The 14633-nt window shown below is 46.6% G+C and overlaps 1 protein-coding gene across 1 annotated transcript in view; it reads right to left on the bottom strand.

Annotated features, from left to right (window-relative positions):
• Positions 1 to 14633, bottom strand: part of LOC124712344 (hemicentin-2-like) — a 479653-nt gene that overhangs the window by 135524 nt on the left and 329496 nt on the right. The window contains exon 4 of the mRNA XM_047242640.1: positions 2119 to 2322. Within this exon, the coding sequence (XP_047098596.1) occupies positions 2119 to 2322 (204 nt within the window). The remainder of the gene's footprint in view (positions 1 to 2118; positions 2323 to 14633) is intronic.

The raw sequence follows: 14633 nt of genomic DNA, 5'->3' as shown, positions 1-14633 counted from the left end.
TTGGTTACACGTCTCGGTCACCTCTTGTTCGGATTGACGGCACTTTGAACAGTGGACGTTACATTTCAGATGTGTTACGACCCGTGGCTCTACCCTTAGTTCGATCCTTGCGAAACCCTACTTTTTAGCAGGATAATGCACGACCGCATGTTGCAGGTCCGGTACGGGCTTTCCTGGATACGGAAAATGTTCGACTGCTGCCCTGGCCATCACATTCTCCAGATCTCTCACCAACTGAAAACGTCTGGTCAATGGTGGCCGAGCAACTGGCTCGTCACAATACGCCAGTCACTACTCTTGATGAACAGTGGTATCGTGTTGAAGCTACATGGGCAGCTGAACCTGTACACGCCATCCAAGCTCTGTTTGACTCAATGCCCAGGCGCATCAAGGCCGTTATTACGGCCAGAGGTGGTTGTTCTGGGTACTGATTTCTCAGGATCTATGCACCCATGTAATCACATGTCAGTTCTAGTATAATATATTTGTCCAATGAATACTCGTTTATCATCTGCATTTTTTTCTTGGTGTTTGCAATTTTAGTGGCCAGTAGTGTATATACAAGAGGTCAATAAGAATTGAAGACAAAGAACAAAGTGCTCGGATTAAAAATGGTGTAATGCAGAGATCCAGTTTTTCGCATCTAGTAGTCAGTGTATAGACAGAAGAAGCAATGATGGAAATAAAAGAAAGGTTCAAGAGTGCGATTGAAATTCACAGTGAAAGGATTTCAATCATAAGATCCGCTGATGATAATGGTATCCTGACAGCTAGCAGCACTGCTCTCAGTTTTCAGATGCGAAGCGCTGACGCCTGCAGGCGCAAACAGTAGTCTTCTATATGGCTTGATGAAACTTCCTAGGAGATTAAAACTGTGTGTCGGACTTGGGACCTTTGCCTTTCGCGGGCAAGTGCTCTACCATCTGAGCTACCCTAGCACGACTCACGCCCCGTCCTCACAGCTTCACTTCTGCCAGTACCTCGTCTCCTATCTCATATGGCTTGATGTTTACAATCACTGACTTCATTACTGTGATTAGCAACCATTATTAATCTAGGGTCAAAAACATGACTGTAACACTGATTAATGTAATTTAGGTAATAAAATGAGATGTGTCAAGCAGGGAATGGACTGACGCCTCTCTCCCTGACGGTAAAGGCAGTGCCGCAATGTTCCATTATAGTCACAGTTAGTTCTCAGCAGTTGCTTCCCAAAAATATTCGATCCTCCCACTTATGTAGATGAACTTCACCCAGTTTCTGTGAGATATGTCCAGACTGTTTACTGAATGTGGCCTTGCACAGACATGATGGTTTGGGTAGCACTGCATGGTTACCTCATAGCCACAGTTCCTAGGTGTTCTTCATTCCAAAAAACGTGAACCGTCCTACTTAGGTGGACAAGGAAACCCTGCTTGCTGTGAGACACGTTCAGACTGCTTACAAGATACAGCCTGTGTATATACCTCATTTCTGAGGCTGTGCTGCATTGTTGGTTTGGGTTGTTTGGGGGAAGAGACCAAACTGCGAGGTCATTGGTCTCATCGGTTTACGCAAGGACGGAGAAGGAAGTCGGCCGTGCCCGTTCAAAGGAACCATCCCGGCATTTGCCTGAAGTGATTTAGGGAAATGACGGAAAACCTAAATCAGGATGGTCGGACGCGGGATTGAACCGTCGTCCTCCCGAATGCGAGTCCAGGGTGCTAACCAGTGAGGCACCTCGCTCGGTGCTGCATTGTTCCCCTTATAGTCAGAGTTTCCAGCAATTTCTTCCCAACGATATTTAGCCCTCTCACTTATGTGGGCAAACCTCACCCTGTTTCTGTGACAGACTGCCTAGTGGCATGGCCCATGCACAAATCTGATCGTGTAGGCAGTGATGTATTGTTGCTCTTACAGACAGACTTCCGAAGTATTTCAAGGACTCTCAGCCCTCCTACTTTGGTAGACAAGCCCTCTCCAATTTCTACCAGACACGTCCAGACTGCTCACTGGCCATGGATTTTTCAAAGACCTCGTGGTTGAGGCTGTGCGTTATTGCTCTCCTCAGAGTTCCCAGCAGGACTTTAACTCGCGTCCAGTCTTTTGAGATCATCACAGAAGGCTTGCGGTACTCACGGTGCAGATCGAGACGGATGGTGGCCTCGCGCGGCTCAGCCAGCCGCGTGTTGGTCGCCTGGCAGGTGAAGGCGGCGCCCAGGTCACTGCGCGCCACCGCGCGGAACGTCAGCCTGTTCTCGATGACGTCTCCCGCGTTCTTCTCGCACTCCTCGTCCAGCACCTCGCCGTCCAGTAGCCAGCGCACCCTCGGCTCCGGCTTGCCTGCCACACGAAACACACACCCGTCAGTCTTCTTTGATCTTGAGCTAAAAATCACCTGCAATTTCACTTTGCGACCTAAAGTGAGCAACTTTCCACCTCGTACCGTCTGATACAACTTGTTAAACAAACATTATCACCACCACATAGCAAGCTAGATAGTTCTGCACCCATATTCAACACACACACCACGCAAGCCACCATACTGCCTACGTCAGAAGGTGCTCTGCTCGTCATTCTCTATCGTTTTTGTGTGTCTATCCTTTGACTGATTGTCTGTGGGACTTCACCCGTTCACTTGCGTAATAAAGTGAAACACCTAGTGCCGTCATTTTAATATTCTTTTATTATACTGCAATCAATGTCAGTGACTCGGTACACCATCTTCAGGCCTTAACCGACGCAGAGGGGGTGAACTCCAGTCGTACACACGATCCCATCAGTGGACAACATCTATGAATACTGTAACAGTGATGTTGTGTCTGCAACATTTAACTACCAACTACAGACACAACATCGCTGTTACAGTATTCTGCAGAAGCCGGTTCATAGATGTTGCCCACTGATGGGATCGTGTATACGACTGGAGCTCACCACCTCGGCGTCGATTAAGGCCTGAAGACCGTGTACTGAGACATTGAAACTGGTTGTAATATAATAGAATAACATCAAAACTCTATCTCCAAAATGAGATTTTCACTCTGCACTGATATGAAACTTCCTGGCAGATTAAAACTGTGTGCCAGACAGAGACTCGTAATCGGGACCTTTGCCTTTCACGGGCAAGTGCTCTACCATCTGAGCTACCCAAGCACGACTCACGCTCCCCGCTCACAGCTTCACTTCTGCCAGTACCTCGTCTCCTACCTTCCAAACTTTACAGAAACTCTCCTGTGAACTTTGCAGAACTAGCACTCCTGAAAGAAAGGATATAGCGGAGACATGGCTTAGCGACAGCTTGGGGGATGTTTCCAGAATGAGATTTTCACTCTGCAGTGGAGTGTGCGCTGATATGAAACTTCCTGGCAGATTAAAACTGTGTGCCGGACCGAGACTCGAACTCGGGATATTTGCCTTTCGCGAGCAAGTGCTCTACCAACTGAGCTGAAGCTGTGAGGACGGGGCATGAGTCGTGCTTAGGTATCTCAGTTGGTAGAGCACTTGCCCGCGAAAGGCAAAGGTCTCGAGTTCGAGTCTCGGTCCGGCACACAGTTTTAATTTGCCAGAATTTTCATCAAAACGATATGTAAGTTAGTGGCAGCAGAATTTTCTTGTAGACAGTATTAAATGCCTGATCTATGAACTTCGTCCATAATGTTTCGCAAATAAGAAGGTCTTGTTACTCCAGGGAGTCTCATTTTACGTCACGGAGCGTTTTCATAACATTCACAAGTGTATCAGATCTACAGATAACAAGTCTAGCTGTAGCTCTCTTAATCGTTCCGATGTCTTCCTTTAATCCGACCTGGTGAGGATCCCAAACACTCGAGCAGGACTCACGAATGGGTAGCAAATGGTTCAAATGGCTCTGAGCACTATGCGACTTAACTTCTGAAGTCATCATTCGCCTAGAACTTAGAACTAATTAAACCTAACTAACCTAAGGACATCACACACATCAATGCCCGAGGCAGGATTCGAACCTGCGACTGTAGCGACCACGCGGTTCCAGATTGAAGCGCCTAGAACCGCACGGCCACACCGGCCGGTGAATGGGTAGCACAAATGTCCTATATGCGGCCTCCTTTATAGATGAGCTACACTTTCATGAATTGTCGCAGTAAACTGAAGTCGACCAGTCCCCTCCCCTCAATCGACCTTAAGTGTTCGTTCGATTTCATATATAGCTTTACAATGTTACGCCTGAATATTCAATCGAGGTGACTGTCAAGTAACACACCACTGATACTGTACAGTGTGGTGTCGTCTGAAGAGCGAGGTGCTAAAACATGGTCGGTACCTGTCGACGGGACCGAAAGTAAGCATAGTCGCTGCCAGACGCAACGACAAGTGAGTGGAGTCAGCATAGGCAGTCCCGTGAGGGTTCCCACACGCCACCGCATCAGCTCGCTTGCTTATGTCTGAGCACACCTCCGCTCAGCCCTGTCTACAATCGTCGCCGAAAACGACGGCTTCATCTCCCTGCTGAGCCAGCAGTGCGATAGTTGTATTAGACAGGACTCTGAATAAGTGTTTATCGTCAACTGTACTCTGTGAGGAGTCGCTAATATCTTGTTCAGTATCAAGTCATACGGTAATGTTTAGAGACAGAAATAAATATTCGTGACGTTACTGTGGACATGGATACTTACAATGTTGAGTTATTTATGTTGTTCGAATCTTCAAATGTGTGTGAAATCTTATGGGACTTAACTGCTATGGTCATCAGTCCCTAAGCTTACACACTACTTAAATTATCCTAAGGGCAAACACACACACCCATGCCCGAGGGAGGACTCGAACCTCCGGCGGGTAAGTTGTTCAAGTTATAATAAAGTGACCTACCATTTTATGTCTTGTAATGTCAACTGCGCCTCCGCCAGGAGTCAACCTAAGAACCCACCACTCTACCGATGAGGGCTAATTTGTCCAGTGCATAGGACTGATTCTCCTGCTAATCTTCATTGACTACCATTTTTCTACGTCCAGGCTAGCTGCCATTCATTACATAGAAGAAAAGTTCTTCAAATCAACCCCCTAGCGTTATTCAGCGACGGCATAGTCCCCTTCACTTCACTGTCTTCAGAAACAGTCTCGCAGCTCAGCCCGTCCATTAGATCTTTTATGTGCACAAGGGCCACGATTTCGCAAACGTGGAATTAGATTTCATTCTTCAAGCATCCAAGCATGGCGCTCTTTCCACCCGTCGCCGCTACAGCATCAGGCGTGCTGGGAACTGAAAACGGCTGTAACTCTCATTACCACAGAAGAGGCCTAGATGTAAATAGTACTCGCACACACATATGGACACACAATTGACCCACCTTTGTCTAAGTTATAACACTGTACCATGTGACATTTGATGGAATAACAATACACCGCGGCTCCCCCCGTCGGTGTTTCAAGTCCTCCCTCGGGCATGGGTGTGTGTTTTGTCTTTAGCGGAAGTTAGTTTAAGTTATATTAAGTAGTTTGTAAGCCTAGGGACCGATGACCTCAGCACTTTGGTCCCACAGGAGCTTACCACAGATTTCCAAAAAAAAAAAAAAAAAAAAATCCATATTAACAGAAAGCCGACATTATGTTGCAGGAGACAGCACTAATCTTGCTTTTCTTATATCAAAAATGTCTGCACCAAAGTTTTGTTTAACTACGCCACCGGACGAGAAAAGTGAAGGACTCAGACGAAATGGTCGGATGTCAATGTAACTTCGTACACGTACAAGCCAACAGCAGTTATATAAGTAATTATAGTTGCAGTTACCTGTTGTCTTCCAGACTGCATTAGTTTTGTGCGTGGCTTGCTATGATATAGAAGGGGTGTGAACTGCGTCATATAATGATCCATCACTGTGAAGATCACGGAGATGCCACATACCTGTGTGAAACACCAGTGTCAGTACCTGCCATAGTTTTAAACCGGCTTCATTTTGGGTCTCCATTTGGCCGGTTGGCTTAATTCTGCAATATCCGGCTTTCTTGGACACTTGATTATGATTGTGATCCAATGAGTAAGTGAGAGCGGGCGTACACATCATCAATATTATGGTCAACTACATAGGGGTATTCGTCACCAGGCTTCCGACTGACTATGTCTGAGCACCACAAGCGGGCATCGCCCTATTATACACCAAGCACATAATAACCCACCGCATGTGCACCTTCCGTGATGTAAGAACGAACGACCTCCCTGCCGCAATCTGCATCTTCCCACACCATTGGTCGCAGATTAGCTACAACAGCCAGACTATGGATTTACCGTTCCATGCCTAGGCTGCCAGTCACTACTCTTGATGAACTGTGGTATAGTGTTGAAGCTGCATGGGCAGCTGTACCTGTACACGCCATCCAAGCTCAGTTTGAATCAATGCCCAGGCGTATCAAGATTTCACACACATTTGAAGATTTGAACAACATAAATAACTCAACGTTGTAAGTATCCATGTCCACAGTAACGTCATGAATATTTATTTCTGTCTCTAAACATTAACGTATGACTTGATACAGAAAAGGATATTAGTGACTTCTCACAGAATACAGTTGACGATAAACACTTATTCAGAGGCCTGTCTAATACAACTATCGCACTGCTGGCTCAGCAGGGAGAGGAAACTGTCGTTTTCGGCGACGATTGAAGACTGGGCTGAGCGGAGGTGTGCTCAGACACCACGACACAAAGAGCTGCTTTTGGAGTGGTGTCATCATTTGGAATCGTGAACTCCTGTGTTCAGCGACGTCTCGCCGTTCTCCACCACCTAGGGTGGCCACTGTCAGTGAGAATGACGGGGACACGTGGGAAAAGATACCATTCTTTCAATGTTTTAGGGAGGCACAGCTGTGTGACACCTGGCGTGATGGTGTGGGAAGCCATAGCGTTTGACCTACGGTCGCGATTGGTACTGAGTGAGGAAAGTCAGAGAGCACAGGAACATCTGAGCTGTTCTACAACTATCCAGTTCCACTGCTGGTGATGTGACTGCGAAGAGAAAACGTGCACGAACAGCCACTGTTAAACACTGCTCGTATTCAGCTAAAATAAAGTGTTGCAGAGGTCGAGCAGGACACTTCTGTAGTCAGTGCTAAGTGACGCTTGAGGTGATCTACAGAGACACGTCATTGAACCGTGGATGAGTGGAAACAAGTGATTTGGAGTGGTGATTCACTCTATACGCTGTGGCGATTTGATGGATGATTCTGGGTTTCGCAAATGTGTGAACAACATTAGTTCACAACATGTGTAGTGCCTCCACGGAAGGACGGGTGGGAGTGTTTTTCGTGATTAGGACGTGGTCCCTTATTGCACTTACGAGAACGTTAAAAGCGGAAACATAGAAACACATTCTGCAGCATGGCGTACTACGTACAGTAGAGCAACAGTTCTAAGACAATTGACAGTGCACCCGACCATGAAATAAAACGACTGTCGGCTAACCAAGCATCCAGTAAGTAATTCATGAAATTTGGAGAGTTGCAGTTTTATGTTTTCTACACTACTGGCCATTAAAATTGCTACACCAAGAACAAATGCAGAAGATAAACGGGTATTCATTGGACAAATATATCATACTAGAACTGACATGTGATTACATTTTCAAGCAATTTGAGTGCATAGATCCTGAGACATCAGTACCCAGAACAACCATCTCTGGCCGTAATAACGGCCTTGATACGCCTGGGCGTTGATTCAGAGTTTGGATGGCGTGTACAGGTACAGCTGCCCATGCAGCTTCAACACTATACCACAGTTCATCAAGAGTAGTGACTGGCGTATTGTGACGAGGCAGTTGCTCCTCCTCCATTGACCAGACGTTTTCAATTGGTGAGAGATCTGGAAAATATGCTGGCCAGGGCAGCCCGTACAGGACCTGCAACATGCGGTAGTGCATTTTTTTTTTTTTTTTTTTTTTTTTTTTGCCATCAGTCTACTGACTGGTTTGATGCTTTCCTGTGCTAACCTCTTCAACTCAGAGTAGCACTTGCAACCTACGTCCTCAATTATTTGCTTGACGTATTCCAATCTCTGTCTTCCTCTACAGTTTTTGCCCTCTACAGCGCCCTCTAGTACCATGGAAGTCATTCCCTCATGTCTTAGCAGATGTCCTATCATCCTGTCCCTTCTCCTTATCAGTGTTTTCCACATATTCCTTTCCTCTCCGATTCTGCGTAGAACCTCCTCATTCCTTACCTTATCAGTCCACCTAATTTTCAACATTCGTCTATAGCACCACATCTCAAATGCTTCGATTCTCTTCTGTTACGGTTTTCCCACAGTCCATGTTTCACTACCACACAATGCTGTACTCCAGACGTACATCCCCAGAAATTTCTTCCTCAAATTAAGGCCGGTATTTGATATTAGTAGACTTCTCTTGGCCAGAAATGCCTTTTTTGCCATAGTGAGTCTGCTTTTGATGTCCTTCTTGCTCCTTCCGTCATTGGTTATTTTACTGCCTAGGTAGCATAATTCCTTAACTTCATTGACTTCGTGACCATCAATCCTGATGTTAAGTTTCTCGCTGTTCTCATTTCTACTACTTCTCATTACCTTCGTCTTCCTCCGATTTACTCTCAAACCATACTGTGTACTCATTAGACTGTTCATTCCGTTCAGCAGATCGTTTAATTCTTCTTCACTTTCACTCAGGATAGCAATGTCATCAGCGAATCGTATCATTGATATCCTTTCACCTTGCATTTCTATTCCACTCCTGAACCTCTCTTCTATTTCCATCATTGCTTTCTCGATGTACAGATTGAAGAGTAGGGGCGAAAGGCTACAGCCTTGTCCTACACCCTTCTTAATACGAGCACTTCGTTCTTGATCTTCGACTCTTATTATTCCCGTAACGTCAGAATTGCCTCTCTCGTCCCTTTACTTTTCCTAAAGCCAAACTGATCGTCACCTAGCGCATTCTCAATTTTCTTTTCCATTCTTCTGTATATTATTCTTGTAAGCAGCTTCGATGCATGAGCTGTTAAGCTGGTGTGCGATAATTCTCGCACTTGTCAGCTCTTGCCGTCTTCGGAATTGTGTGGATGATGCTTTTCCGAAAGTCAGATGGTATATCACCAGACACATGTATTCTACACACCAACGTGAATAGTCGTTTAGTTGCCTCTTTCCCCAATGATTTTAGAAATTCTGATGGAATGTTAACTATCCCTTCTGCCTTATTTGACCGTAAGTCCTCCAAAGCTCTTTTAAATTCCGATTCTAATACGGGATCCCCTATCTCTTCTAAATCGACTCCTGTTTCTTCTTCCATCACATCAGACAAATCTTCACCCTCATACAGGCTTTCAATATATTCTTTCCACCTATCTGCTCTCTCCTCTGCATTTAACAGTGGAATTCCCGTTGCACTTTTAATGTTACCACTGTTGCTTTTAATGTCACCAAAGGTTGTTTTTTTGACTTTCCTGTATGCTGTGTCTGTCCTTCCGACAATCATATCTTTTTCGATGTCTTCACATTTTTCCTGGAGCCATTTCGTCTTAGCTTCCCTGCACTTCCTATTTATTTCATTCCTCAGCGACTTGCATTTCTGTATTCCTGATTTTCCCGGAACATGTTTGTACTTCCTCCTTTCATCAATCAACTGAAATATTTCTTCTGTTACCCATGGTTTCTTCGCAGCTACCTTTTTTGTACCTATTTTTTCCATCCCAACATCAGTGATGGCCCTTTTTAGAGATGTCCATTCCTCTTCAACTGTACTGCCTACTGCGCTATTCCTTATTGCTGTAACTATAGCGTTAGAGAACTTCAAACGTATCTCGTCATTCCTTAGTACTTCCGTAACCCACTTCTTTGCGTATTGATTCTTCCTGACTAATGTCTCGAACTTTAGCCTACTCTTCATCACTACTATTTTGTGATCTGAGTCTATATCTGCTCCTGGGTACGCCTTACAATCCAGTATCCGATTTCGGAATCTCTGTCTGACCATGATGTAATCTAATTGAAATCGTCCCGTATCTTCCGGCCTTTTCCAAGTATATCTCCTCCTCTTGTGATTCTTCAACAGGGTATTCGCTATTACTAGCTGAAACTTGTTACAGAACTCAATTAGTCTTTCTCCTCATTCATTCCTTGTCCCAAGCCCATATTCTCCTGTAACCTTTTCTTCTACTCCTTCCCCTACAACTGCATTCCAGTCGCCCATGACTATTAGATTTTCGTCCCCCTTTACATACTGCATTACGCTTTCAATAGCCTCATGCATTTCTCTATCTGTTCATCTTCAGCTTGCGACGTCGGCATGTATACCTGAACTATCGTTGTCGGTGTTGGTCTGCTGTCGATTCTGATTAGAACAACCCGGTCACTGAACTGTTCACAGTAACACACCCTCTGCCCTACCTTCCTATTCATAACGCATGCTACACCTGTTATACCATTTTCTGCTGCTGTTGATATTACCCGATACTTATCTGACCAGAAATACACTCCTGGAAATGGAAAAAAGAACACATTGACAACGGTGTGTCAGACCCACCATATTTGCTCCGGACACTGCGAGAGGGCTGTACAAGCAATGATCACACGCACGGCACAGCGGACACACCAGGAACCGCAGTGTTGGCCGTCGAATGGCGCTAGCTGCGCAGCATTTGTGCACCGCCGCCGTCAGTGTCAGCCAGTTTGCCGTGGCATACGGAGCTCCATCGTAGTCTTTAACACTTGTAGCATGCCGCGACAGCGTGGACGTGAACCGTATGTGCAGTTGACGGACTTTGAGCGAGGGCGTATAGTGGGCATGCGGGAGGCCGGGTGGACGTACCGCCGAATTGCTCAACACGTGGGGCGTGAGGTCTCCACAGTACATCGATGTTGTCGCCAGTGGTCGGCGGAAGGTGCACGTGCCCGTCGACCTGGGACCGGACCGCAGCGACGCACGGATGCACGCCAAGACCGTAGGATCCTACGCAGTGCCGTAGGGGACCGCACCGCCACTTCCCAGCAAATTAGGGACACTGTTGCTCCTGGGGTATCGTCGAGGACCATTCGCAACCGTCTCCATGAAGCTGGGCTACGGTCCCGCACACCGTTAGGCCGTCTTCCGCTCACGCCCCAACATCGTGCAGCCCGCCTCCAGTGGTGTCGCGACAGGCGTGAATGGAGGGACGAATGGAGACGTGTCGTCTTCAGCGATGAGAGTCGCTTCTGCCTTGGTGCCAATGATGGTCGTATGCTTGTTTGGCGCCGTGCAGGTGAGCGCCACAATCAGGACTGCATACGACCGAGGCACACAGGGCCAACACCCGGCATCATGGTGTGGGGAGCGATCTCCTACACTGGCCGTACACCACTGGTGATCGTCAAGGGGACACTGAATAGTGCACGGTACATCCAAACCGTCATCGAACCCATCGTTCTACCATTCCTAGACCGGCAAGGGAACTTGCTGTTCCAACAGGACAATGCACGTCCGCATGTATCCCGTGCCACCCAACGTGCTCTAGAAGGTGTAAGTCAACTACCCTGGCCAGCAAGATCTCCGGATCTGTCCCCCATTGAGCATGTTTGGGACTGGATGAAGCGTCGTCTCACGCGGTCTGCACGTCCAGCACGAACGCTGGTCCAACTGAGGCGCCAGGTGGAAATGGCATGGCAAGCCGTTCCACAGGACTACATCCAGCATCTCTACGATCGTCTCCATGGGAGAATAGCAGCCTGCATTGCTGCGAAAGGTGGATATACACTGTACTAGTGCCGACATTGTGCATGCTCTGTTGCCTGTGTCTATGTGCCTGTGGTTCTGTCAGTGTGATCATGTGATGTATCTGACCCCAGGAATGTGTCAATAAAGTTTCCCCTTCCTGCGACAATGAATTCACGGTGTTCTTAATTCAATTTCCAGGAGTGTACTTGTCTTCCTTCCACTTCACTGACCCCTACTATATCTAGATTGAGCCTTTACATTTCCCTTTTCAGATTTTCTAGTTTCCCTACCACGTTCAAGCTTCTGACATTCCACGCCTCGACTCGTAGAACGTTATCCTTTCGTTGATTATTCAATCTTTTTCTCATGGTAACCTCCCCCTTGGCAGTCCCCTACTGCTGAAATGTAGGGTTTCGCAGGGATTGAATGAAGGGTAGAGCCACGGGTCATAACACATCTGAAATCTAACGTCCACTGTTCAAAGTACCCTCAATGCGAACAAGAGGTGACCGAGACGTGTAACTAGTGGCACCCCATACCATCACGCCGGGAGATACGCCAATATGACGATGACGAATACACGCTTCCAATGTGCGTTCACCGTGATGTCGCCAAACGCGGATGCGTCCATCATGATGCTGCAAACTGAACTTCGATTCATCCCAAAAATGACGTTTTGCCATTCGTGCACCCAGGTTCGTCGTTAAGTACACAATCGCAGGCGCTCCTGTCTGTGATGCAGCTTCAACGGTAACCGCAGCCATGGACTCCTTGCTGATAGTCCATGCTGCAGCAAATGTCGTCGAACTGTTCGTGCAAATGGTTGTTATCTTGCAAACGTCGCCATCTGTTGACTCAGGGATCGAGACGTGGCTGCACGATCCGTTACAGCCATGTGGATAAGATGCCTGTCATCTCGACTGCTAGTGATACGAGGCCGTTGGGATCCAGCACGGCGTTTCGTATTACCCTCCTGAACCCACCGATTCCATATTCTTCAGACAGTCATTAAATCTCGACCAACGCGGGCAGCAATGTCGCGGTACGATAAACCGCAAATGCGATAGGCTACAATCCGACCTTGATCAAAGTTGGAAATGTGATGGTACGCATTTCTCCCCCTTACACGAGGCATCACAACAACCAGTAACGCCGGTTAACTGCTGTGTGTGTATGAGAAATCGAAAGAAAACTTTCCTCATGTCACCACGTTGTAGGTGTCGCCATCGGCACCAACGTTGTGTGAATGCTCTGAAAAAGTAACCATTTTCATATTACAGAATCTTCTTCCTGTCGGTTATATTTCACGTCTGTAGCACGTCCTCTTCATGGTGTAGCAATTTTAATGACCAGTAGTGTAGTTTTCATTTTTCTTGTAATGTTTTGTATTTTAGCTTCAATAGGGCCAACTTGACAATGAACCTTATAATTCGAAACTAGTCGCCTGTATGATAAAACACAACTGAATTACAATAATTAATTTATAGTACTTTATTCTATCCTTCGTATTCTTATCGCAGCAAAATAAGTGAGGTTGTGAACAAGTGAAATAATCATGTTAACGCTGACTCTGTGGTCTAATTTTTAAAGTTTATCGATATTTAATTCAGAGGCAACTGTATTCAATTTCTAACAACCAGCACGGATTTCTTTGAAATACATAGGGTGATTTTTTGAACCGTGTCAAACTCTAGGGACTGAACGATCAGAGGATGCGGAACGAAAAAGGTCCGCTTAACTTATGCCCAAAAATCCCTGGTTTCCATGCTAGAGACCATTTATTTAATCATAGTTTGTTCCGGAGACTGTGGTCTAATACGCGCTGTGCAATTCAGCTCCATTACAATACGTATGGTTTCCTCCTAGAGGGTGGTAGTGCTCCTCGTACGCCATGCCTTGGCGCGCTCTCCTGCCATAGTAATTGGTAATGTTGTGTCCGATTCACTTCTCTTGCGGACTCACCTTGTAGTGTATGTGATGCAGCGTTCTGCAAAACTGATTACATATTAGAATCGAGAGCTTCCGACATAGTGCTTACTTACGGAAGGCAAATGGCAACGTGCGGCGGGCAGAAAGTTTGTATCAGGAGACTTCTCCCCGCCGACAATAATCACAGCAGTCAATGTTGGCAACAGTCAGCAGTGTTTGTCCGAGACTGGGTCGTTTCAGGTAGCAGGACATAATGAGGGACGCAGCCGAAATCTTCGGACAACAGAGTTGGAGGAAAATGGGATTAACACTGTGGAAGGGGACCGTGGTGTCAGTACCAGGCAATTGGCTCGCCAATACAGAATAACCCAGACGACCGTCTGGAACATTGTCCTAGACAGTTGTTACTACCCTTATCACTTACAGCGTCTGCAGAGCTTACTAGCGACAGACTTTCCACATCAGGAGGAGTTTTGTCATTTGTTTCTTCACTAGGCAACCATGATTCTGAGATTTGTGCCACCCATACTTTATGTAGAGTGGTAACTTCAACTTTCATAACAGATCTGTAAGACAGTAGGATATTATGATGACAGCGAATCATCACCATCGGTGCAGCCGGTATATGTGGACCGGGATAATTGGCGACTATGTTTTCGGACCAGTCTTTCTTCCACGTCGCCTAACAGGCCGGAACCATCGGCGTTTCCTGCAGGTGACTTTGCATCCGCTGCTGGAAGAAGTGCCACTGACGATTCTAAGGGTTATATGGCTGACATGCGATGGTGCTCCAGCACACTTCGCCCTTAACGTCCGGACGCATCTCAATCGTGCCTTCCCTGGTCGATGGGTAGGACGACGCTGTCCATTTGCATGGCCTGCGCGTTCACCGGATCAACTAGTGCGATTTCTGGTTAATGGGCCACCTCAAAAGTATTGTGTATACAGAGCACATTCCAGATGTGGAGACACTGGACCAGGGTATCAACGCCGCCTTTGACACTGTTCGGGTGCAGCCCAGCCGATGTGAACATGTGTAGACAGAATGTGCTACGGCTC

This window comes from Schistocerca piceifrons, chromosome 8 (assembly GCF_021461385.2).
Source record: "Schistocerca piceifrons isolate TAMUIC-IGC-003096 chromosome 8, iqSchPice1.1, whole genome shotgun sequence".
Classification (NCBI taxonomy): domain Eukaryota; kingdom Metazoa; phylum Arthropoda; class Insecta; order Orthoptera; family Acrididae; genus Schistocerca; species Schistocerca piceifrons.
This window is presented reverse-complemented; position numbering and strand designations above follow the sequence as displayed.